The sequence below is a fragment of the Ambystoma mexicanum genome, chromosome 6q (assembly GCF_040938575.1).
Source record: "Ambystoma mexicanum isolate Mex_15411 chromosome 6q, UKY_AmexF1_1, whole genome shotgun sequence".
NCBI classification, from domain to species: domain Eukaryota; kingdom Metazoa; phylum Chordata; class Amphibia; order Caudata; family Ambystomatidae; genus Ambystoma; species Ambystoma mexicanum.
In genome coordinates, this window is record NC_090937.1 from 1,248,470,857 (window position 1) to 1,248,497,450 (window position 26,594).

The 26,594-nt window shown below is 47.5% G+C and overlaps 1 protein-coding gene across 1 annotated transcript in view; it reads right to left on the reverse strand.

Annotated features, from left to right (window-relative positions):
* The window catches only part of TBC1D19 (TBC1 domain family member 19), a 2,127,563-nt gene that overhangs the window by 447,884 nt on the left and 1,653,085 nt on the right, over positions 1–26,594 (reverse strand). Inside the window, exon 16 of the mRNA XM_069631846.1 lies at positions 19,537–19,569. Within this exon, the coding sequence (XP_069487947.1) occupies positions 19,537–19,569 (33 nt within the window). The remainder of the gene's footprint in view (positions 1–19,536; positions 19,570–26,594) is intronic.

A 26,594-nucleotide genomic window follows, 5' to 3' on the forward strand; every position in this document is an offset into this window, starting at 1 on the left:
GATGGATTTGGGTAACATTGAAGTAGAAAGCACAGTGTTGCAGTTTGTTGACATAATAATTTGCAGCACAAACGAAAGAAGATGCAGAGAGGACTCATTAAAGATGCTGACAATATTGGCTGAAAAAGGTTACAAGGTAGACAAGGAAAAGTTACAGTACTGTCAGGAACAGGTACTTTACATTGGCCAGCTCATATCCCAATATGGAAGAAAGATTGCACCACAAAGAGCACAGGCCATCTCAAAAACGCCATTGCCACAAACAGTGAGTGAATTACAGCAGTTCCTGGGCCTGTGCAACTACTGCAGAGCATGGGTATTTGATTACAGCTCATACATAGGACTCCTACTTGAGGGGTTAAAAGAAGCTAACAAAGGGGAGAAAAAGTTGGGGTGGACAATGGAAATGAAAGAGGCTTTTGATGAACTGAAAGACGCAATATCAACCGCTCCGGTACTGGCCATCCCAGATTATGAACGACAATTCTTTATATTTTCACATTGCGACTCAGCAGTAATGAAAGCAGTGTTGGCTCAAAAAACAAGCATGGGCTACAAACCAGTAGCGTTTTAAAGCGGCCACTTGGACCCTGTGATGCTAGGTCATTTCCCTTGCGAACAAGGTCTCGCCGCAGCTGCCTTTGCGGTAGAGAAAGCATCAGCAATCACCATGGGGTGCCCAACCACATTATTTGTGGAACATGCACTATTTGCAATATTGAACAAGCCTAAGTCCACACTAACAACGCAGAGGGCGTCAGGTTATGAGATAATATTATCTAGAGCTGAACTATCAATTGTTAGATGCAGCACGGTCAACCCTGCAAGGTTCATAGCAGAAGTAATTGAGGAAGGAGACTATGCACACGATTGTACAAAGATTACTGAAATATACTCATGTACTAGAAAGGTTGAAGAGAACGCACTAGAGGGAGGTGAGCTCTTGTTCATTGATGGGTCATCAACAATTGACCAACAATTGACCAAAGTGACGGGATCAGGAGAACTGGGGCAGCAGTGGTAAAAATGATGGAGGTACCGGTGTGTGTGGCGATGAAATGCGTACAATTACCACAGCATTACTCTGCTCAAGCAGCAGAATTAGTTGCACTGATCTTGGCGTTGAAGGAAAGCTTTGACAAACGAGTGACCATATACTCCGACAGTGCATATGTCACGTCTACTGTCCACTCAGGGTTGTCCAAATGGAGGAGAAGAGGGTTTAGGAGAGCCGACGGCACTCCAGTGCAACATGCCCTCTTATTGGCTGAACTAATTGAAGTAATAAATGACCCCCAAGAATTAGCCTTGGTCAAATGCACCGCACACACTAATGGAGAAGACCATATTTCAAAAGGGAATGCAGCAGCAGACGCACACGCGAAGTATGCTGCATATTTTGGCGAGATATGGAACCCCCCAGAGTCAGAGAGAGGGAGCGGGAGGGGAATAGCTAAGGAGATGTTAATAAGAGAAGGGTACACCCATCTCCCAGCCACACAGATAATGGAACTACAAGCGGCTGCACCAATGGCAGAAAAAGAAATATGGGTAAAAAGAGGATGTACAATGTCACCAACTGACGCACTATGGCGCCAGGGTAGCACTGGAAAGATGGTAATGCCACTGGCACTATTGAACACCGCCCTGAGCCAACTACACCACCCAGCCCACACAGGCAAGGAAGTCATTGCAGCACGAATTAGGGAAGATTGGTTCTGCCCCGAATTAAATTCCCATGTGTCAAATTTTATCAGCAATTGTCTCACATGTCAGCAGTTCACAGCCGGTCACACGCTGAAGGTGATAAAAGGTACTATACCCCGGCCAGAGGGACCCTTCCGACACATCCATATTGACTATGTTGATATGATCAACGTATGTCAAGGAAATAGGTATATGATTGTAGATGTATGCCCATTCTCGAGGTGGATTGAGGCAGGGCCCTGCTCACACCCAGATGCATTCCGAGCAGCTAAATTCCTAGTGAGGGAGGTCTTCCCCAGGTGGGGGGTGTGCGAAATACTGCGGTCAGACAATGGCCCGCATTTCGCCAATGAAATGTTCCAGCATATCACATCCTTACTGAAGCATAAATTTGCATGTGCATAACACCCGCAGGCCAACGGTATATGCGAACGCCTGAATGGCCTCTTAAAGGAGGCAATTGCAAAAATACAGCAAACAACAAAGAAGAGTTGGCTATATTGCCTTCCGCTAGCCCTATTTGAGCTAAGGAATAGACCAGGCTCCGACCACCACCTCACCCCTCAGGAGGTGGTGACCGGACGTCAAATGCGCCTTCCTCTGACGCCAACATCAAGAGCATTCACCGATCATGAGAGTACTGCAACTGTCCTTGGTGATGAAATGTACCAATATGTGTCTTCTTTGATTACTAGTGTAGTGTTTGTGTCTCAACAGCTCGAGCGCACGCGGGGCGGGTCTAAGAGTGATCAACAAGAAGACGCGGATGAAGAATTGGAAAAGGGAAAACTGTGCAAAATTGCTAAAGGTGACCACGTACTACTCCGCAATTTCAACAGAAAGTGGAACAGCCCACGCTTCACTGGCCCTCACCTGGTAGAGGAAGTATCAACGAGAGCAGTAAAGCTACAGGACAAACGTGCCTGGAATCACCTACACGACGTAAAGATCTGCAAACTCCAGACCCGCCCTAGCGTCACCGACAGGGCCTTCAAAAGAACAGCAACAGCGTCGCCAACGGAGGAAGGGACTTCTACCGCAGCTAACGGCCAAAGTGTCCCCATACCTTGCCACCCCCCTGATTCCCCAGAGACAACTACTGAAATAGAAAGGGGTAATTACCATACCGCCCACCCCATGGTCACACGATCAAAGAGTAAAGAAACCTCTACCAGTTGAGCCCCAAACCCTCTGCCCATCGACCCCACTACCCACTGCAGTAATAACCCAACTGAAGGACATTGTTTTGCACATACACATGTAAACACTTGAATGTTCTCTCTTTTTTTTCTCTCGCACATGCAGGTACGGTGTATTATTGTACTGCTAAGAAAACAGATAACTAACAAAGTCCACTGCCCAGGAGGAGTAGATGATACCCTCAGACAATAGCTACCCTGAAGAATTATCGCACCAGTTTGTCTATTACATAAAAAGGCCAAAGTACCTGAAAAAGAGGAGGGTACGTGTCTACTACACAGCACTTCTCTTGGCCATAGAACAATCAATGCCCCACCTCCGCCCATACTTGCCTGTGCTAAGAAATAGATCACTTAGATTGGCGTGGGAACAGCTCTTCGCCTGGGCACTGAACGACTACTTGATAGGGAGAGCTTGAAAACAACAACTAACACTAATAACAAGCATATTGAGAATTTTCAGGCGGGCAACTTTAACGTCGCAAGAATTAGCTGCCGGACTGCAGCAAGGTAAGAGCAAAATGCCGGTGAGACTAGCCTCTGTAATAAAGATGATAGGGATTTTGATGATCACCGGGTTCGTGGCTGCCTCTGTATGGCGGAACAGTTATGCTATCAATATTTTTGCTGTATCCAAACCTAATATACCCCCACCCCAGCTGCAACAGGTGTTACGTCAGGTGGTACTAGCAAAATTCCACATAAGGAAAATAGAGTTAAACGCAGCACATACTCAGACAATAAAGATATTGACAACTACATACAAAATTCAGCACATGTCTCAAACAACATGTGGTACCAACACATGACTCAAATAGGTAAACAAACAACAGAAGACAGCTGCTACTTCTGCTCATTGATCCCATACGCCATGAGTGCTTCGCGAACTTTCGTTGCCACGGAAATAGATGAAAAAACAGCACGGTGTATAATATACGTGGCACTGTTCCAAACGAAAGGGAGATTTCAAGGGAACACGGTGCACATGGTATGGAAAACACGAGACACATACCTGTACGAAAATAACTTCCTTAAGAGTTATTTGAGTTACCACAAGGCCAGTTTACATGCTGAAGCATTCAGATACATAACAAGTGGCCCTGAAAAAGGAGAAACAAAGAAAGTTACACTACAGTACCTACCATGTGATTGGTACGCCACTGAAGTTCCTGGTAAACAAGGATGTTGGGAAAGACCACTGATAATAATAACAGGGAAGGTGTACCTGGGTGACAAATGGGACACAGGAGTGGTTGGCAGCAATATGGTAATGAGAGAGGATACTACAACTATTGCTGAACACAACAACAGATGTTGGACGACTTGGGTCAAGTACGTACCCATGCTAACGTGGATAGAGAAGGATGAAGACCCAATAACAATACTGCCGATGACTGCACCTAAGGTATGCTACCAACATAAAGGAGAAGTGGACGTAGGATACAACACCAACTGTGCAAGCGTGACAGAGCTACCTGAGGGGGGAGCAGGAACAGCAGTAGTAATGGACCATTACTGGGCCTGTGGAGACAAGGCATACCACACACTGCCCCCTCTGTGGAATGGTGTATGCACAATGGTACACGTTAATGTACCATCACTAGTGGTGCCCCAGAAACATGTGAATGTGCCGAACTTCCCCAAAATGGATGAAGGAAACAAGAGGAAGAAGAGATCTGCACAGCTTCAGAAGGGGCCAGAAAACCAAAACAACGGCAACAACACTGTCCTGAATAGAAAGAAAAGACACGGAGAACCCCTGACAGGAAATTACCTATGGGGAAGGTCGGAAACAGCACTCACTTCAATTCCGCCAGAACACAGACTATTCAGCAGAGCAGCAATGTTCTTCTCCTCAATAATACATCCGGGACTACAGGCTTACGCAAACGCAAAATGGCTCCAGATAACTAGATGGGAACTAATGATGACAATTAACTCTACAGTAAATGGATTAAACGCAATAAAAGAGGAATTGCGAGCAGTGAGGATGTTAGCACTACAGAACAGATATGTACTGGACCTCCTCACAGCAATGGAAGGAGGAGTTTGCGCAAAGATAGGACAATCATGCTGCACATTCATTCCTGCTAACGATGCTGACAATGGTACACTGACAGAAGCAGTATCACAATTGGCCCAGATGCACTCCAAAATGATGGATGAAAGCAAAGGTGTGAAAAAGGACGAGAGCTGGTTTTCGACGCTATGGTCATGGATGCCATCTTGGCTGTCAGATGGACTGAAGATTATAGTTGGATGCATTATTTTGGCTGGAGCTGCACTTATCATAATAAGATTTTGGAAGGTCCGGAAGGCGCGCACCACAGACGAGATAATCGAAATGGTCGGTATGCACCCCTTGATGCCAGCAGATGACGGCCAACACACAGGCACAATAATAAAAGAGAGAGAGAGGTTGCGCAACCAGATCATCACCAACCACCTGGACCCACCATCTGTGAAGCTCGAAAACCCAAGAAACCCAAGGAGCTACGTAGGGAAGTGGGTATACTGCACACCTGGAGGAACCTGTGTGTATATGTACTGGTCATTTGAAGACCATGTTAACCACTATGGACATTTGGGAGGAGTAACTAAAATATGGAGAGTGAGAGGAGATAAGGAAAAGGATATGTTTGTGGTCGACAAGTCGACCAGAGGGGGGACTGAAGTGGGAAAAGTGAACAAAAGGCTCCCACCAATCCCCTCTCAACTCTGGCCTAGAGGATCACGGCCCAGACACCCGCCACGAGAGGAGTTTGCCCATCTACCAGACGACCAAATACCCTGGTACAGGAACATACGGATATGCCCACCCGCCTGCCCACCAGCCTGCCCTGCACATGCCGACACCTGCGGCATGGATGGACTCGACTGAACCATCCAGCACCAAACCAACACATCGTTAGAGATGCCATGACGACCTAGCCGACGGTCAGCACACCCGTGCAAACATACACACCGGACACTCCCACACCAATCCACACGAAGAACATACTCAGTGCTATGACGTAGGCGACGGACACACCCACGGACGTGCATCTTTATTATTTTCCACATAGACTTTTCAAAATGCAGAAACGCAAGACGCACAATGAACTCATCTAAAAAGGCTTGCTCACGCTTCTCCTAAACCCATGTATCATAATGAGAAATATAACAAAGACACGATACTGGGGATAGAGCAATATGATACCATAACCTAAAGCGCTCTGTATCAAACGGTTCCACCTATGCACTAGGCCCAAGTAGGCCGCAAGCAAAAGCTTCCATGAACATTGAATGAGCAAGAGTTCGGTTGCTGACCATGCAGAATGAGCCCAGCGAAAGCAGACAGTCAAGGGCACAACGTTGCAAACTCTCATACCGCAAGCCGACGCCAAGGTCGCAACTGCAAGATAAGCCAGGCACACAGTGAGAAATGCAATATTAATTGTGCAGAATTCTGCCTCAACCACGGTCCCTCCTCACGTGACCAAGCCGAACCTGACAGGGTGCCAAGCCCAGGAGGAAGAAGGCGCCTGGATCCCCCGTCTCAAGATACAGGCAGATACAATTAAGCGACTCAATGGACATCTGCGGCGGTGGGAGTAGTCGGCCTTCCTGCTTATGAATAAATCCTCACATTGTCTGCACATACCCATAGTGAAACATTGTTGCAAATGACAGGTGCACCGCGAGCTGGGAACAGCGATGGTCCCAGACTGGGGGGCTCGCGGGTGGACCAATCAGAACATGGGGCCCTTATCACTGACGCCATTAACATTGACCAATCCTCAGGGGTCTTCATGTAACGATTTTTATGTATCAAACTGAAGGGACAACCCAAGTATACCACCTGACTAACCCTTAACCACTAACAACGCTCTCTATACGTAAGCTAGACTAACCCTACCACTCGGGGAACCAATCCAGAGTGGCGATAGGTTTTTTGCTAACTTTCTCAGGTGACGCAAGTAGCGCGTCATACTAAAGTAAAAAGGGCCTGCGAGCCCCACGATGTTGAGAGAGTGTCAGGACGGATGCGTACGATCCTTGACCCATCCCTGCCGTTTTGTTTAATAAACAGCAGAATCACCTTGCTTCTTGCGTGTGTCTCATACTCTATCTCTTTTGGGATATACAGGAGGAGTTGGGGCCTCCCTGCCCGGAGGTCCGCGGACGGCCCAGCCGACCCCGGGAGAATTTCCCCCCGACAGTACCAGAACCAGTGCAGGTGATCATTCCTCAGAGTCTGACTCCCTGAAACTGAAGAGGCGATGGTGCTTCCTTGAGGACGAGGAAGAAAGCCGCTTGGAGGTGTAACTATGACAACAGGACCTCTGCTAGCACTTATTATCATCTGCCTTTTTGCTTCCGCCATTGTGGTGAGGTTCCTCTGAGTCTTTGGCCTTCTTAACCCAGTAAACCTTGTCTTTCAAATTGTGAGGCACCAAAGAAGCCAGGGATCTAGAAGGAGTCTTCCTGCCATTGCATCGAGTGATGAAGGGTTTATCAGCACGCTCCCCGAAGGCCCTTGTATTCTTGGATTGGCAGGAGCCATACTATTCTGTGTCATGATTGGGATTCACGCACCAAAGGCAGTGCTTGTACTACTAGCGTGTCAGAATATGACAGACATTTCAGTAGAGTAACCTCCCTCTCAGGCTATTACCCGACTGCCACTATACACAAAGTTGACCTCTGAGGAAAAGCAGCCTCGTTGATATATTTTCACTAAACAATGACACATTGACCTAAAGACTAGGCCAATCCACACCTTTCCACCACATTGTTAAACTCTTTGTGAGATATTTTCAGACACAGAAAAATATTTGGAAATGCTTCCTTGCCTTTCCTGGGCACTTTACTTTTTTTTTATGAATGGTCATGAATAGCAGTTTGCCAATCTAATGTTTTCTTGAATTTGCAAGCTGCATCTCCTGCAATTAAGGTACTGAACTTCTCTGTTCTAGCTTCTGATCTTCAAACAACCATCATATGAAACATTCTTCTCCAGAGTAAAGGTATGAAAATGAGGATAAAATGCCTGCAAAGGCATATACTGTTAGAAAGGAAAACAAGCATTGGGAAAGATTATGGCCCTGATTCACAGAACATATTCCTATGGGATTGCGCCAGTGTTAGGAAAGATTTCATAATTGTAGGTCATTTTCCTTCCATGTGGCAACCCCCAAACTTTTTGCTGTTGTTTTACACCCTGATCTAGACTTTGCCAGAGAAGCGCAGACTTACGCCACACACCTCTAGGCTTTCGCTCCATTCTTACGGGGAAACTGACATGCCCTTAAGACAGTCAGTACTGGGAGACTTTGTTTCCCTTAGTCCTTTCCTCATGTTGCAGCTTTTGAGCAACATGAAACAACAGTGCACCGTAACTTACATTACCGCGCTCTTGGGTCTCTAGTCATTCCAATGGCCCTAGAAACTCTCGCTGGACTTATCATGAAATGTGCAAGTGTGTCACGGACGGGACTGGTGGCAGCTATCGTTTCTTTGTGTTTTGAACCCCTTTTTGCCATGTTAACCGCGCTTCCTGCGTTTGGCCCAAATGGGTGGTCTGGCCTCCAAAATGGCCATGCCACAAGGTTCTTTGTCCTGTCTGCTGACTGTCTTGCTCCTTCACCTTCCCCCAGGTCGAGCCGACCCAGGGCAGTCCTTATTTGGTCATGCACTTTCCCGCGAAACACAACGCTTTCGCGGGCTTCTGCATGCCTTGTGTGTGCCTCCAGGATGTGGGCTGGGATGTCTGTTCCCAATACACATCCTGGGTGCCAGAGAGTCTAGTGTGTCCTGAATGCCTGGGACCACTGTGGTCCGTGATAGGTCCACGTATGATGTGAGTGTTTGTGAGCAGATCTCCCATTGGGCCCTCTCCGTTTTGGCACGAAGGGAACTTTGGATAAGAGGAGGCTGATAACCCCACTACCATGTCGATCTCCTGAGTTCTCACGAACAAAGGATAAGGAGCCAAGTATCCTGCAACTAAGAAGCTCAGTCGAGGAATCACTGCTGGCCCGCTGAAGGTTTGGCGCCCTGCACTGCTGTCGTCCTGCGAGACCACTCGGCCTCTGATCGAACGAGAAGGTCTGCAAAGGCGCTTCGACCCTTTAGAATAGTGGGAGCAACTATTCTCGGCATCTTCGCCAAACCCTGTTCGTAAGCCTTCGGAAGCGTCCCTGGGCCATCCAGTGGACTGACCAGCCTACACAGGAACCTTGCTCTGTCAAGGCCGTCTGGTTTACTGCTAAATTCCGAGTCCTCGGCACTCTCACACGATTCGTACACTTGGCGTTCCCAGGTCTGATGTCATGATCTCTGCTTCCAAAAGGTCAGGGTTTTCCCAACTCCCTTGGAAGCAGATCCATAACCCAGGTTCCGAGTGCCAACCAGTCCCAATTGGGACCTTTTGGACCCAGTCCTGGCGCCAGTGGCACCAGGCTCATAAATATGCCCAGTCCCAGCGCTGGAAGCGACGGGCTCATAATGCTTGGGTGGACTTACCTGCAGCAGACCATGCTGCTTACTTGCCTGCCAGTTGAGCCTCTGATCCTCTTCTGTTTGGAACTACTTTTCCTGTTGGGTGGGGCAGGAGCCACTCCCTAGATTCAGAACACTGGAACTCTTCTGGAAAGCAGGAACTCTTTTCTTACCTAGGCGTGGCTGTGGAAGGAGACACCTAAGCACTACAGGAGGCTATTTAAACCACACCCGATGGATGAATCTTGCTTCGCGTTATTCTGCATCCTCTGCAGCAGAACGCTCAGCGTGTCTTCTGCATCTGATCCTGGGCCTAAGGAAAAAGGCTTACCATCCTGAATCCAGTCTTCAGCAACACCTATAAAGACAAGAAAGAACAGGTTAGCATTACGGTCTTCAGTGACAGCTCTTCACTTACCTGGTCCATCGGCTGTCACCAACGCCTCGCGCTGCATTCCGGCATCTGAAAGACAAAGGCTTACCTACTCTTCGTGCGCTCCGGAGGTCTTCACACTGTATTCCGGCATCTGAAAGACAAAAGCTTACCAACTCTTTGCACGCTCCGGAGGCCTTCGGCGCTGCATCCCGCATCTGAAAGACAAAACAAGGTGCGTTTAAAGACATTGGGGAACTTTAATACTCACGTGCCATTACTCCTTTCCACATCTAACCCAGTGGGTATTCCGGCACCCTGCAGCCGCTCCGAACTTGTACCTGCAAAATAAAAAGACAGTTAGAGCGCATCGTGAAGCAGGCAACAAGCGCTTACTTACGTGCTTCCAGGCGCTTCTATTCATCACACGGGCTCCATCTTCAACTCACTTCAGCCCGTCATCCGCCATCGCCGGAACCCTGCAAAACAAGAAACATCATTACTAAAGACTTTAAAGACATTAGAATTACTCGAAACTTACCGTTCGTGCAGTAAACGACGGACAGCAGTCCTCTGAAGTCAAGAGGCCTGCTCCCCTTATCCAGTGAAGAAACTGGTTACAGCACCCTGCCCCGAGGCAGATGGAGAGCACGGCGTTCACTTACCTAAGGTGAGAGCGTTAACCTTTGGGGTTCTACAGGAGAAGAGAAAGGGAAGAAGAGAGAGACATTCAATAACCCAGTTCCTTAATCCCATATTTTCTATCTGCAGACATCTTACCCTTCGAGTCAGACATACAGTGCACAGAGGTCCAGCCCAAAGAGCCAGCCGTGTGTTACACATCACCTTTGAAGATACGGTATACGCCCAGTCAAGACCGGCGCCTCTACGGGAATCAGGTGAGCGTTACAGAACGCAAAGCCAACCACAAAACTCCCGTCCAGGCGCTATGGAAACCTCGGATACCGACCAGCTAGCCCAGTTACTTGGGGAACTAAGGGCAGAAGTGCATGCAGCCCGTCAGGAAACGAACGCTCTAAGAAGGGAACTGATTATTTCCAAGGAGCGAACAGATGATCTCGCTAGACAATTGCTACAGTCACAAGCCGGACAGACCCCGTTACCCGCATCTGGGGGAAATCTTCCTTCTACATCCTCTATGAATCCAGTGCAGATCAACCTACCTGGGAATGTACCTCTGGCTCCGCCCGAACGATTTTCTGGTGACCCAAAGAGGTTTGCAGTATTTATCAATCAGTGCCGGTTGCATCTCTTATGCCGGCCAGCAGCCTTTCCAACTGATCAAGCTAAAGTAGCTTTCGTGCTTTCGTACCTTAGTGGCAATGCGGCAGACTGGTCGATCCCTCTAGTAAATCAAGATGATCCGGTCCTCCATGATTTTCAAGCTTTTCAGCTCAGTATGGAAAAACTGTTTGCAAGACATTCACAGGGGCAGGCCTTGGACAATGAGCTTCTTTCGTTGCGACAAGGTAATCAAGACCTTTTGGCTTATATTGCGTCTTTCAACAGACTGATAGTGGAAACTCAATGGCCTGAGGACAAAAGGATTACGCTGTTTTATAGAGGTCTACGTGGAGAGCTCAAAGATGTGTTAGCCCAAGTAGTGAATCCCCCACAAGATTGTTCGGACTATATAGACTTAGTCGTTCAAATAGATCACAGACTGCAGAACAGGAAGGCCGATCGTTCCAAGTTTGATGCTCGAGTATTTTCCAAACCGCCAACTCCTTCCAAAGGAGTAGACTCCGGGGAACCCATGCAAATAGGGGGTCTGAAAGGTCCTCTAACACAAAAGGAGCGGGAAAGGAGAAAACAGTTGCAATTATGCCTCTTTTGCGGAAACTCAGGGCACTTTCTTCGAGACTGTCCGGTGAAACCTGCCAAGAAGGCAGTAGGATCTGCAGTTACCAAAGTTACAAACTCTGAGCAGGGAAACGACCTCGCCCGACAAGAATACAGGTCCTCTTGCCGAGCGTGAAAACCAGTTCCGTGACCTCGCATTTCGTGATACCTATGGTCCTCATTAGCCCTGATAATCCGGATCGATTACATGCAATTGAAGCTTACGTCGACAGCGGTGCCATCGGCAATTATGTGGATCATGAAATGGTTTTGAGGATGAATCTAACTCTTTGTCCCAAGGCTGTAAAGGACGTCATTACTACGGTGGATGGTACGGAGATAGCCTCCGGGCCAGTAACGCATACCACTCAAGAGGTGACGCTAGTAAGTCAAGATGGACACCATGAGAAGATCGTGTTTGATGTGATCAAGGCCCCTCAGTTTCAGATTATTCTAGGAATACCTTGGTTAGAGAAACACAATCCTCTGATCGATTGGCGAGCAAGAACGGTCCAGTTTCCAGAATGTGTCTCTACTTGTCACCCTCCACCTGGTGTTGCACTGGCAGCAATTTCTTCAGAGACTCCCCAGTTACCTCCCGAATACCTAGAATACCAAGATGTTTTCCGGAAGGATCAGGCTAACTCTCTACCTCCTCATAGGTCTTATGACTGCCAGATAGACCTGATACCTGGATCTACTCCTCCTTGTAGTAGAATTTATGCCCTCACCGAGCCTGAGAACCTTCACCTTCGACAATACCTGGATCAATACCTGGCAAATGGGTTTATTCGTCCTTCCAAGTCCCCTGCTTCTTCAGCTTTGTTCTTCGTTCCAAAAAAGGAAGGAGACCTTAGAACTTGTATAGATTATCGCTCCCTGAACCAGATCACCGTTAAGAATAGATATCCGTTACCTTTGGTCCCTGAACTCCTGGACCAAGTCAGAAAAGCATGCATATATACAAAGCTGGATCTTAGAGGAGCTTACCACTTGGTACGAGTAAAAGAGGGCGATGAATGGAAGACGGCCTTCCGCACCAAGTATGGGCTATTTGAATATCAGGTCATGCCCTTCGGACTTTGCAATGCCCCGGCCGCCTTTCAATATTTTATGAACGATGTCCTCAAAGAGCTCATAGATGTGTGTGTTGTTGTTTACATTGACGACATCCTCGTTTATTCTTCATCGGAATCTGAACATCGGAAACACGTGAAAATGGTCCTCGAAAGATTGTGTCAACACAAACTTTTCGCTAATTTGGAAAAATGTGTTTTCAACGTGACTGAAGTTGAATTCTTGGGATTCATATTATCACCTGGCGGAGTGCGTATGGATTCAAAGAAGGTCGATGCAGTTCTCAAATGGCCATCACCATCCTCCGTAAAAGGTGTGCAAAGCATGTTAGGCTTCGCTAACTTTTACCGCAGGTTTATCCCCGAATTCTCTCGAATAGTCCAGCCCATCACTGCCTTGTTAAAGAAAAACAAACGTTTTGAATGGTCTACCGAGGCGGAACAAGCTTTCCAGGATTTGAAGACTAAATTTATCTCTGCACCAATCTTAAAACACCCTCGCCCCGAACTCCCCTACATCGTGGAAACTGATGCTTCAAGCCTTGCCATGGGGGCAGTTCTATCACAAAAGGACCCGGTAACCAATCAGTTGCATCCCGTGGCATTTTGGTCCCGCAAATTCTCGCCTCCTGAAATCAATTACACGATTACTGACAAGGAACTTCTGGCTATCAAGTCTGCCTTTAAGGCTTGGCGGCATTATCTGCTGGGGGCCCGACACACCGTTACTGTGATTACGGATCACCGAAACCTGCAATATTTGAAAACCGCAAAAGCCCAATCCTCTAGACAACTCTGTTGGGCATTATTCTTTGCCGAGTTTGATTTCATAATTACCTATCGACCTGGTACAAAGAACGGTAAAGCTGATGCCCTTTCTCGGATGGGAGTGGAAGAACACTTGATCAACCCTAAACCTGTACCAATCATTCCCGAACAAAGAATTCTGGGTGTAATCGCCACAGAATCCATAGAGGAAGTTAAGGATAAAGCCAGGCAACTTGTAACTCCAGCAGACATACAGAATTGGCATATGCAGGGAAAGGACTTTGCAGTAAAGGACAACTTATTGTATTTCCAAGAACGATTATACCTACCCAGCACAGATTTACAGAAAAAAGTAATCTCTTGTTATCACGATTCTTTAATGGAAGGACATCCCGGTATGGCCAAGACCTCAGAAAAGATCAAGCGCTACTTCTGGTGGCCGTCTTGGAAAAAAGATATCAGAGACTTTATAATGTCCTGTGGAGTATGCGCCCAAAACAAGAGTCAAAAGGAAAGACCAGCAGGCCTCTTACGCCCTATTGACATCCCACCTCGCCCTTGGCATACGCTTTCTATGGACTTCATCACCGATCTACCTCCATGCTCCGGATACAATACGATTCTAGTAATCGTGGACTTATTCTCCAAGATGGCGCATTTCATTCCGCTCAAAGGCTTGCCAACAGCAGCAACTCTGGCCCGAGAATTTCTCGAAAACATCGTCCGACTGCACGGTTTTCCTTCGGTTCTAATTTCGGATCGAGGTAGTCAATTTATTTCTCATTTTTGGCGAAGTTGCTGTCGGTCGGCTCAAATTGATGTGAGACTATCGACCAGTCACCACCCTCAGACCGACGGACAAACCGAGAGGACCAATCAAACTCTGGAACAGTATTTACGCTGCATGCTGCAACAAACTGAAAAAACTTGGAAAGACATCCTTTGGATAGCCGAATATGCCTACAATAACTCTGTCCATTCGGGAACTGGGAAAACCCCGTTTTTTCTTTTGTACGGCAGTCACCCTCGAACCTCGGAGTTGGATCCCCTCCAAGATCTTGAAACACCAGCAGTAGACTACCTGCATTCTACAATCACCCAAGCCTTTAAGGAAGCTGTTTCTCACCTTCAAAGGGCTAAAGAACAATACAAGAAAGGAGCAGATCAACATCGGAAGGAAGCCCCTCAATATCAAGTAGGGGATCAAGTCTGGTTATCCACCAAATATCTACCTCTAAAAGGGCCACGCACATTCAACCCAAGATACCTTGGTCCCTATTCCATCACTACCATAGTAAACCCAGTAGCGGTCAAGTTGGACTTGCCCCCGCACATGAAGATACATCCGGTCTTCCACGTCTCTCTATTAAAACCCGTGCAACCTCAAACCCGACTAACTAAATCTCCAAAACCTATCCTAGTTGATGGAGAACTCGAGTTTGAAGTCAAAAGCATTCTGGACTCCAAGATCTCCAAATCTAAACTATTTTACCTAATTGACTGGAAAGGCTACGGCCCCCAAGAGAGATCCTGGGAACCTGCTGAATATGTCCACGCTCCTCGCCTAATCAAAAGATTTCACCGAACATTTCCTGACAAGCCAAAACCCCCAGAGAAGCCCGGTTTGGGAGGGGCCTTGAGGGGGGGTACTGTCAAGATCTCTGCTTCCAAAAGGTCAGGGTTTTCCCAACTCCCTTGGAAGCAGATCCATAACCCAGGTTCCGAGTGCCAACCAGTCCCAATTGGGACCTTTTGGACCCAGTCCTGGCGCCAGTGGCACCAGGCTCATAAATATGCCCAGTCCCAGCGCTGGAAGCGACGGGCTCATAATGCTTGGGTGGACTTACCTGCAGCAGACCATGCTGCTTACTTGCCTGCCAGTTGAGCCTCTGATCCTCTTCTGTTGGGAACTACTTTTCCTGTTGGGTGGGGCAGGAGCCACTCCCTAGATTCAGAACACTGGAACTCTTCTGGAAAGCAGGAACTCTTTTCTTACCTAGGCGTGGCTGTGGAAGGAGACACCTAAGCACTACAGGAGGCTATTTAAACCACACCCGATGGATGAATCTTGCTTTGCGTTATTCTGCATCCTCTGCAGCAGAACGCTCATTGTGTCTTCTGCATCTGATCCTGGGCCTAAGGAAAAAGGCTTACCATCCTGAATCCAGTCTTCAGCAACACCTATAAAGACAAGAAAGAACAGGTTAGCATTACAGTCTTCAGTGACAGCTCTTCACTTACCTGGTCCATCGGCTGTCACCAACGCCTCGCGCTGCATTCCGGCATCTGAAAGACAAAGGCTTACCTACTCTTCGTGCGCTCCGGAGGTCTTCACACTGCATTCCGGCATCTGAAAGACAAAAGCTTACCAACTCTTTGCACGCTCCGGAGGCCTTCGGCGCTGCATCCCGCATCTGAAAGACAAAACAAGGTGCGTTTAAAGACATTGGGGAACTTTAATACAACGTGCCATTACTCCTTTCCACATCTAACCCAGTGGGTATTCCGGCACCCTGCAGCCGCTCCGAACTTGTACCTGCAAAATAAAAAGACAGTTAGAGCGCATCGTGAAGCAGGCAACAAGCGCTTACTTACGTGCTTCCAGGCGCTTCTATTCATCACACGGGCTCCATCTTCAACTCACTTCAGCCCGTCATCCGCCATCGCCGGAACCCTGCAAAACAAGAAACATCATTACTAAAGACTTTAAAGACATTAGAATTACTCGAAACTTACCGTTCGTGCAGTAAACGACGGACAGCAGTCCTCTGAAGTCAAGAGGCCTGCTCCCCTTATCCAGTGAAGAAACTGGTTACAGCACCCTGCCCCGAGGCAGATGGAGAGCACGGCGTTCACTTACCTAAGGTGAGAGCGTTAAGCTTTGGGGTTCTACAGGAGAAGAGAAAGGGAAGAAGAGAGAGACATTCAATAACCCAGTTCCTTAATCCCATATTTTCTATCTGCAGACATCTTACCCTTCGAGTCAGACATACAGTGCACAGAGGTCCAGCCCAAAGAGCCAGCCGTGTGTTACACATCACCTTTGAAGATACGGTATACGCCCAGTCAAGACCGGCGCCTCTACGGGAATCAGGTGAGCGTTACATCTGAAGTGAGACGAGTGCTTTGGGACCGGAATACACGCGGTTGCCGAGTTGCCCTGCTGTAGTAACAATCTGTGCTTGTTTGCTGCATTTGGGACACCCTCGACCCTGACTCCTGCTGTCGCGGAATCTACCCGGCGTCGAGACATCCTGCTGATTGCATCTGGACCTGCCAGTACCGAAACGGAACCGGAGAAGCTTGGGTCTGCCTGCATCGGGGACCGGTGAGTAGTCAATACCCTAACCGGCCGCCCTCCCAAAGGAGCCTGTGGCTTTCCATAGCTGTTGTAAACAGCAACCCTTTTCCGCACTCGTGCCCTGCTTCTGCCCACAAGTGGAGGCCGCGCTTGAGTAGCGGGGATCTGTTCATCATCGTTTTGTTCACCTCTCTGAACTGCCTGATTTCCCTAAAGAGACTCCGCTTTGCCCGTTGGCACCCGCGTGTGCAGGTACTTTTGAGCACAATGCTCCACTCTTCGTAGGGCTCGGACTTCCTTCTAGTTAGGTGGTCTCTGATGTCAAACTGGGTCTAACAATTACTTGCACTGCCTGTTTTCCTCCCCATCTAGGTGGTCTGCATATTTCGTGCTTATAATTCCTTAGACCCCTTGGTCTTGTATATAATTGTATTGCTTGTGATGTGTTGGTTTATGGGAGTTTTACCGTGATTATTTACTATGGTCGATGTTACAAAGGCCTTGTAATAAATGTGTCTATATGTTTAATATAACACCTGTCTGGAGTAATTTGTAAGCGTCCTTGCTTTGGGTGCTCATTGCAGGCTTTCAGTCACCCTCACCCCTCTTGAGACCTAGTCTTGACCGCCGCCATTGCTACCCTGATTGGTCTGGCTTGTCCAGATGTTACCCTGTTCCAAGAAACTAGGCTGGCCTTCTGAACCTCTGCCCCTCCAGGCCAGAGTTCAGAAATCCATCATAACAGCCATTATAAAACACTTCCATGAACCAGGCCCTATATGTGTTGGCTGCCTGTGAAGCAGTCACCTGTTATAGGCTGGGCGATCGGACTGGGGAGATCATGGGTACTGTGTGCCATCTCCAACTCCACGATGCAGGCCAGCTCCGGAGAATGTAACTAGACAGTCTCTTTACCAACGGAACCCCATCAACAATATCTAGCAAGAGAACTCAGGATGCTGGTGCTGCGCATATCTGCATCCACAAGTCAAGAGCCTCAATACTCGAATCTGACAGAGTGAACAAGATAGGTTTGGTCTCACGTTAGGAGCACCGAGAGCGGACGGCCCAAGCAACAGCAGCAAAAATACTAAATGAAGGCCAAATAAGCTGATTATCTGTGGTCAATTCGTCAAGTTCAGAAGGATCAAAGGAAGAGTTGCCCGCTTTTGGGTTCAAGCTTGTGACTCTCAAGTTAAACAGAGATCATACCAACGAGTATGCAACTCAATAATCTATCTGACATGCTGTAGGAAACTTCAGGTATGACTTCATGAACTTCAGCCCCAGATTAATTGTCTCGAGTATTAGAAAGATGACACTCCATTCTAGTGAATCGAACCCTTTTCACTATCGAGTGAAAGTATTGAAGAAGTCACAAAGCTTTGAATGTTGTCAGTCACACAATGTATAGTTTGGTAGATTTAACTTTGTAGATCTGTTTCGAATTTACCTGCCAGGTTCTGGATGAACCAAGTTTCTTACTAACTTCACTTAGTCTTATGGCTAGCACACTGATTAGGACTTAAGGATCCACAGTAGAGATATAGGGTGTCGAGAAGCTAATTCGTCTGGTGGCTATCTTTCTTTAGGTATGGTTTTAATTAAGCGTCTATGCACGTCTGACGGCATCATAATGTAATCCAAACATGCAGCTATATTTTTAACATATGGGGTAAATTTACCTCCGATTTTACTTCTTTTTGTTTACTCTGCTTAGTGTGACTAAAGATCTCAACTGAAATCTTTGTTTATCTATCTTGTCTTTTCATTCATTATTGAAAACTAACATATTTAGAACCTCCCGCATCTCAGATTCTACGCAAGCTTGAGCTTCAGAACTCCACCACCTCCTTTTGCTCCACATCCTATTCCCCACTCATTGGGCCTCATTACGACCCTGGCGGCGCCGTTAACCCATTAGCGCCTAATTCCGAGGTCCCTTTGCGGGACCCGACCTCAACGGCTGGTCTAGAGGGACCCGCAAAGGGACCTTCGCGGTGAGTATGGTACCGCAATTTGCGGTACCGTACTTAGCGCCTTTGCCATTCCCATTATGCCCTATGGGGCAAAAATGGGAATGGGGAAGGGCCATGGGGAAATACCGCCCCGCCAACCTTGGAATGGGGCGGTATTTCCCCATTTCACCATGGCGGACATGTTACGATACCGGCACCAACCATGGTCCTAATAGCGCCATGGTTTAGCGCCGGTATCGTAATGAGGGCCATTTTGTACTCACTTTGTTACCTAGTTTCAAGTGAAGTGCTCTTTTGCCCCTTCGCCAGGCTGTACTAAAGGAATAAAAAAGTAACTAAATATATAACTAAAAGGGGAGTTGTTCAATATTACCCGTGGGAGAGAAGAATATGTGGGCAATTCTGTAGTACTCCATACATGAGAGAAAGGGATATTCCCTTCGTGAGGGCTTTGTGAGTGTAATTGACAAGAGTAAAAATACACTTTTGCTTCTAGTAGGGCAGTTGTGCCCATTTTAGTACTCAAAACTGCACTGAAATCTTCTCCGGCAATTACTAATTCCCCTAAAGAATCAATTTTCAGCTTCTGCAACAGATTCATTCAATTGTAGATTCCCATGAGAACAGCGAAGAATATACCACTTTATCACTTACTAATTTCCACCCTCCACAAGGCTCTCTGAAAATAACAATCACGTTTAAAACGACCTAATTACCCATGCGTTTAAATCACTTTGCCTGAAATGGAGCTCTACTTACAAAGTATTTATGAAAACATTGAACTTACCGTACATAGAAAATCCATGAAAAGGAATCACACCTACGTAAAAAAAAAAAGCATGTCAGCCAGCACTATTATACATTAAAGAAACCATTTTCTCCACATTTCTACAGGTTGCTAGCCATTGCTTACTGTTAAGTGCTATGATTATCAATCAGTATTCTTTCTTACACTGAGTCCTACAATACCTCCTCACACTCGAGTAGTACTACTTCCCGTAGTAACTACTGTACTCATAGTTCATAGTCCCCTTTACAACATATCTATACATTGTCCTTCCCATGAAGACAGGATCCGAGCCTTTTGCACAGCAAATGTTCTCTAATAGGAACTTGGCTGCAGCGATTGCCTGCACGTGTTAGGTGTGAGCCTCTAGGCGCTCTGTCTGTGCCTCATAGCAACGCCCGCCACTTCCTGTTTCTGCTCGCGATAGTCAGGTACATCTTATTGGGAGGATGGAGTGCGGGCATTTGGAGGAAAGGTGACTAGTGTCTTACTTACCTGGTAAGTCACTTTTTATTATTCTTAAAACATGCATTCTCTCTCCTCCATACTTATGGGAGAATATAAAGCATGGCTCCATGTGGACAGAAGGAAGTATATTTTGGCAGTTTTCTGGAGCAAGGTCTGAATAAGCATAGCATCTGATTTACTGCACATGTCTGTGCCGTATTGTCTGCGTAAGGCTGAGGGAGAAACCCACATGGGTCACTGTTTACTTCCGAAGAATGATGTCTTTGAAAAGCAACCGCCTATGCGCTAACGGCTGGGGTGTTAAGGCCGCTGGGATGGACATTTCCGTGCGCTTTGCAGGATTCGTTTGTGGTCCGGCGAGCAGCAGAAGCCTTGCATGCCTGTTTCTCTGGTTGTGAAGCCCAGAAGTAATGAAGAGGTTGCCATCCCCTCTAATCTTGGCACATTACAGGCAGAACTTAAGTGCTGCCCAGTGTGGTCTCTCGTCTCTGCCACATCTGGACAGCCTCAGTCAAAACACATACCTGACTTTTCCGCCCCCTTTGCCCCAGCACGCCTAAAAGCAGCCCAGTTTCTGTGGACAGATGCCTAAGAACTCTTCTAGACCACCTATCCTGTCATGAAAAGCTCTTGCTGATGTGGGCTGGTCTGCCAAATGGCTCTTCAGCCCAGGCTTTGCCTGGTCGTAGGAAGAAACTGCACCTTGGAAGCAGGTTCCCACGTGTAAAGGGGTATTTAAATGGTGGTGGAGCAGGACGTGGCGGAGGAGGTGGCAGGGGCATTGCCTGAGATAAAACCTCCTTTGTCAGGTCCTTAAAGTAGTGAATTAGGACATGTTGGCAGAGGAGTGCACAAGACAGTGGAATCACTCAGAAAACTTTACCTTATTGGAAGCCTACGATGGCATGGTGGAAGAAGGCATCCATTTAGAGATGGCTGCCAAGTAAAATGTTGACTAACACGGCAGACTGGTCGAATGATTGGGGACCACCACCTGCTCCATGATGTCGGACTTCCCACACCATCAACAGCCTTGAGTGCAGAACATGTACAAACCACTCGGTCTATGTGGGGTTGCCCAGACGCCATATGTGTGCATAGAAAGGTCCTGGATATGACAAAAGGAGACCTAAACATTGAAGGCCAACCCTTGCAGATGCAGATGTCCCCCATAAAAGCAGTGAGAAAACCTAAATATCAATTTGGTAAAAGCTTATGGTCTCTGCAAGTGAGCAGTTCAGAGGGATTCCTAAAAAAAGTACATATGAAACTACGAACACTGGGTCACTGTGTGGTAGAGCAGATGACCGTCATAGTAGCCTGTAAAAACAGGAAAGCTGAGCTAAATGAAATAAGGAGGCTGGCTGTAGCTCTTGTAACCTTCCCTAGCAGTGTCACGGGGTAGTCTGCTTCTCAATGCTGCTCATCTCACCTACATGAATTGCATTTCGCAGAGACCCAATCATGCTTCAGGCTCAAGCGGCACACAGATCAGTTTCCATTTAGACAATCACACCCGAACGGCAGACATATAAATATAATGCAGAACCGATGGCGGGTGTGGGAGTTCCCAGAGTCCAATAGCATGAAAGAGGGACAGTGGATTGACCCCGACCAAGCAGGATTTATATTGGGGAGGCAAACCTACCATACCATCCATAGGGCAGTAGATTTTGTCGAATTGGGCAGGAAAGCTCCCACTCCTTTTACTTAATTATTATTATTATTGTGGTATTTATTGAGCAGGGATCGAGCTCGGAGAAGAAACAGAGCACTTTACAGAGGTATACAACAATACAGATACAAAACGGAGCGCTTTACAGAAGTATACAACAATACAGATACACAACGGAGCGCTTTACAGAAGTATACAACAATAGATAACAACAGAACAGATATACAGCTGGGGTGGGATACAGGGGGGCACAGAGGAGGGGTACAGCTGTTCAGGGTGGCGGGAAGGAGTGGGGCAGACAGCGTCTTGCGAGAGTTTATAGTCAACTTTTATCACTCAATGCCAAAAAGGTGGGTCTTGTTTGGGTCAGACTGAAGGAGTGATGACTACTTGTTAAAGATACTGGGCATTGACATCAGGGTCGGACTGGCCCTTTCGGTCTTTCGGCCCGTGGCCGAACGACTTTGGGGTCTCCTGGGGCCGGTTTTCCGGCAGCCACCTCTGGGCCGGTTTAAAAAAAAAAAAAAAAAAAAAAAAAAAAGTATTTTTTTTTTTTGCATGTGTGCGCTGCAGACAGTGCGCCGAGCCGTGAGTATTCGCGGCGACGCGGCCCGCGCGCGGCCAAGTCAGATGGGGATGGCCGGGGGGGGGAGGGGGTGGAGAGTGAGTCGCCTCGCCTGCCAGTGCCCTGGTGTGAGTGAGGAGCAGGGCCGGGAGGCGGGAGCCAGCCAGGAGGGGCGAGGGGGGGTGCCACGCGCCGGCGGCGCCGGCTGCTCTGCACAATTATCATAGCAAGGTAACACTAGTAGTCACTAGATGTTACCTTGCTTTGATGATTGCATGTGCATCTGCATGCATGCATCATAATTTATGATGCATGCAGATGCAGATGCATGTGCATAATTCACGGGCCGGTGTCGCGTCAGTGGGCCAGCTGGGCGCCCGCCAGTGCCACTGCAGGGGGCCGGTGCGCCTGCCGTCAGCTCACGAGCCTCTGGTCTGCAGCTGCGGCGGCCACAGCCCACAGAGAGAGAGAACGACAGTTGTGAATCTGTACTGTGGGAGGGAGGCAGGCTGAATTTAGCAATTGCAAACACGGTACACCGACCAAAGCAATTGTAACACCTGCCTCCCTCCTCCGTCCTCCCCCCTCCGAGACCTCCTGACCCTGGGGGGTGCAGCCTGCCTGCGGGCTCCGCTGAGCTGGGGCCGAGGCGCTGAGCCCGGCACTGTAAACACAGTGACTGACACTTCACATTGATATCACACTTGCTTTCAACTTTGCTGCAGGAAGTAAGTAACACTTCTTTGCAAAGTTGAAAGCAAGTTAGCAGCTGTCTTCAACTTGTGTGCCTGGGGGCTGGGCCCCGGGGCTGCCAGCACCATGGACGAATGCCTGCCCAATTTGCCGCCAAATGCATTCATACATTATGCTGCTGAAGAGGCTGGGCTGCTGCTATATGAGCCCCAGTGCCCCACAACACAAGCACTGAAGCACACACCGTCTGCAGTGGACCTCCTCGACTCTCGAGACTGACGAGCGACGACAGTGCCAGTGCCCACAGCCCACACAGGACAGGAGGACCACAAGGCAGCACTGAGGCGGCCGGCCAGCAGACAGTGGAGTGCCCAGTGCCAGTGCCGGCCACACAGACAGCAGCAGGCAGCCCAGCCAACAGCCAGCCAACTGAGGTAAGGAGTGGACTGTCTTTTCAGGGGCTTTCCCTGCCATGCCATGCCATGTGAGTGTGCCTGGGGTGGGGCGGGGGGGGGGGGCTGCATGCAGGTCTGCTGTGTGAAGTGATACAAGAATGGATCACCATAGGTATCATTAATATCACTGCAGGTACTACTTTAACATTTTTTAATGGATCTTTCCCAATCTTTCCAGTTTTGGAGGGGCATTAGAAACTTTTTGTTTGGAATACTTCACCCAAATCCGAGCAGCCAGCCAAAGGTTTACTGGCAGGAGATTTGGTCGAAGCCAAATCCATTGAATCTTATTAACTGAATTTGGCTGGGATCTTGCAGTTTGAGCTGGCCCGTCCTTTTTGGGGTGGAGCCAAGCCTGATATGATATGATAGGTTATTTATAACGCTCTTAATACCCGAAGGTTTCTAAGCGCGAACCGGGGGAATCGAACTTGTGTTGCTCTGTGTCGTCTTGCTTCCAAGGTGAGCGTGTTGCCCCTGAGCTATCCTCCCGAGACAAAGCCTGGTTGGCACATGTTTTTCCCCCTTTTTAATAGCCTGACAGGCTGCAGAACGGGAGCTGCAGGGTTCTGTAGAGGAATGCGAGTTCTAATGATTCAACAGTTCTGGGTACTAATTATTAAGACTGGGTGCAAATTCCCCCTCTATTCATGTTTACATTTTACAATCTGTCCCCAAGTTCTTTATTTTAGATATACAAAGCTTCTAGAAGTTTCCAGAAAAAAAAACTCTCTCTACCTGCTTTGACATAAAAAGAACCATGTGTAAATCATTAGAACAGAACAAAGCACAACGGCTAACCTATGGCCTGACAGCAACCCTACCTGAGACACAAGTACATTATAATAACTTTTTTTATTTACATAGCGCTTTTACCCAAAGCGCTTTACATAGAACAAATGTTACATACATTTATATTACCCAATAGAAGATGTTACTCAGGAAGAAAGCCCGAGTCGACCTTGCCGGGATTTGAACCTGTGAATCAAACAGATTGCACGAACGAGAGCTCAACCTACTGAGCTATCTTACCAGCTGTATGAATTAGTTGAACAATCCATTTCACAGTCATTTCACGGAAACAAGTATTTCATCTGAGTACATAAAACTCATGTACCGCTGTGCAGTGCATTAAATCTTCAGAAATTCAAATGAGAACAAAAAAAAAGACTTTCAGGCAGCGTTGAGTAAAGCTGTCAACTTTAAACCATGGCCATTTTGCGTCGGCTGCGTTTTTTCCCCCACTTTCCTGCCAGAATCTCACATAAGTGACATAACCCACGTTTCGCCTCCCATCTCTCTTGAGCAGGGCATCATTCGTCGACAGTAGCCGATTCCTTCACGCAGATTAGGCCGCAAATGGCCGGGTCCGCTCCCTGAGCATTTCGCTTCATTCATCACTGTGGTTTTTTTTTGGGTTGATTTTTGTTTTGTTTTGTTTTAACGCCAGTGACACTAGGCACCTGCTGTACTGCCTGCCATGTGAAGTATGGGGCTATACGAATTCCAGAAAAGAGGGAGTGTGGAACACTGGCCATACAAACCAGCAGTGCTGGGATCCATGAATGGAATATTGTCAGGGCAGATGACCTGGTCAAGTCATAATGAATTCATTACTAGCACACTTTACAGGAAACAAATGGAGGGGGGGGGGGGGCAAGCCCAGAATCGCACCACTTCATTCCTAAATCCTATTTGTCTCAATGACTTGACCCACCCCTTTACCCTTCACGTTGTTTTATTTTAGAAAAGCCCACGCATTTATTTGTTTAAGATGTACAGTACACATACAAGTGCTTGGATGGTGCAGAGACCACAAACACTAGTATTAGGCGCTACTATGAACAAGAGCGCAGGGTCTGGATGAGCCGGGATTTTAGCCGTTTCCGGAGCGAGGAGGTGAAATGTGTCTAGGTGGTAAAAGCAACCCAGTGGTCTACAGATGGGAACGGTTTCAGTTATGTTTAGGGCAAATGGCTCATTTGTAGGAGAGGGCACGTGTGTGCATTACATGTGGGCGGCGCGCCTTCTGTAATAATGGATCGGTCAGAGTGAGGGGACTACGTTACAAGAATGTACTGCTTTTCGCGTTTCTTCTCTGCTTGACTGCAAAAGGTCAAATTCAGAAAATGTGTAAGCCAGAAAAGGCATTAACCTGCACATAGAGACTTAGGACCGCCTTTTGGTTTTTCCAAATTCGAATGTTAAAGCATCGCAGCGGTATTTCAAAATGAGTGCGTTTTTTTACGACTCTGTGACCTGCCTGTAAACATATGTGGGGAGAGGTGTTAAGGGTAATAATTGAGGTGGGGGCAAGGTGGGGCTCCAGGGGTGTCCCACCTGCATATATTTGCTGAAATATGGCTTAAAAGAACAAAATATTAGATGGATTTGGAGTCGATCAAATCTCCTTGATGAAGTCACATTCTCTCTCTCTCTCTCTCTCTCTCTTTTTTTTCTCTCTCCCCCCCTCTCTCTCTCTCCTTTTCTCTCTCTCTCTCTCTCTCTCTCTATCTCTCTCTCTCTCCATATAATAGGTAGTATAAATAGGGTGACCAGATTTAAAAAGTAACAGACCGGGACAGGGCAACTAACATAAAAGTAGGAATAGCGCTTGAAAGTGGCTGTCAAGGCACTACATTTCAATAGTGGTTGGAGCAGAAGGAGGTTCAAGTGTTATTGGTGGAATAAACATATATTATAATTATTTTATGACAAATTACCACCAGCTTTGAAGCACTACACTTGTGTTTAAGCGCTTTACAAATAATTACAATCACAATCTTAATTTGTAAAATGTCACATTCCTACTGTTTGAGATTGTGCATTCCTGCCTGCCAGCTAAGAAGACCTACTACCAAAAACCGGGAACAATGCAGTGAAAAAAATAATCTTGAGAAAGGGGGACAGAGCAGAGCACCCGATTACGGGACAGTCCCGGCAAAACTCTTAACTATAAAGGAACAACTTTATGGCACTCATTTCCTTGGTGACTTTCCTACTTATTATCATCAATGTGCCGTCTGCCCTCTGTTCGTTCTGTTGTGATCGTCTGGGGTCACTGTGACAAATGTACACATTTATAAACATTTACATTGCACACACCTGCACCCCCCATAATGACGTCCTAGAGCGATGGAAGTGCGTGCGAGTGATTCTATGCATAGCTTTGAAATCGCCTTCCTTTGCAAGTCAGGGCCAG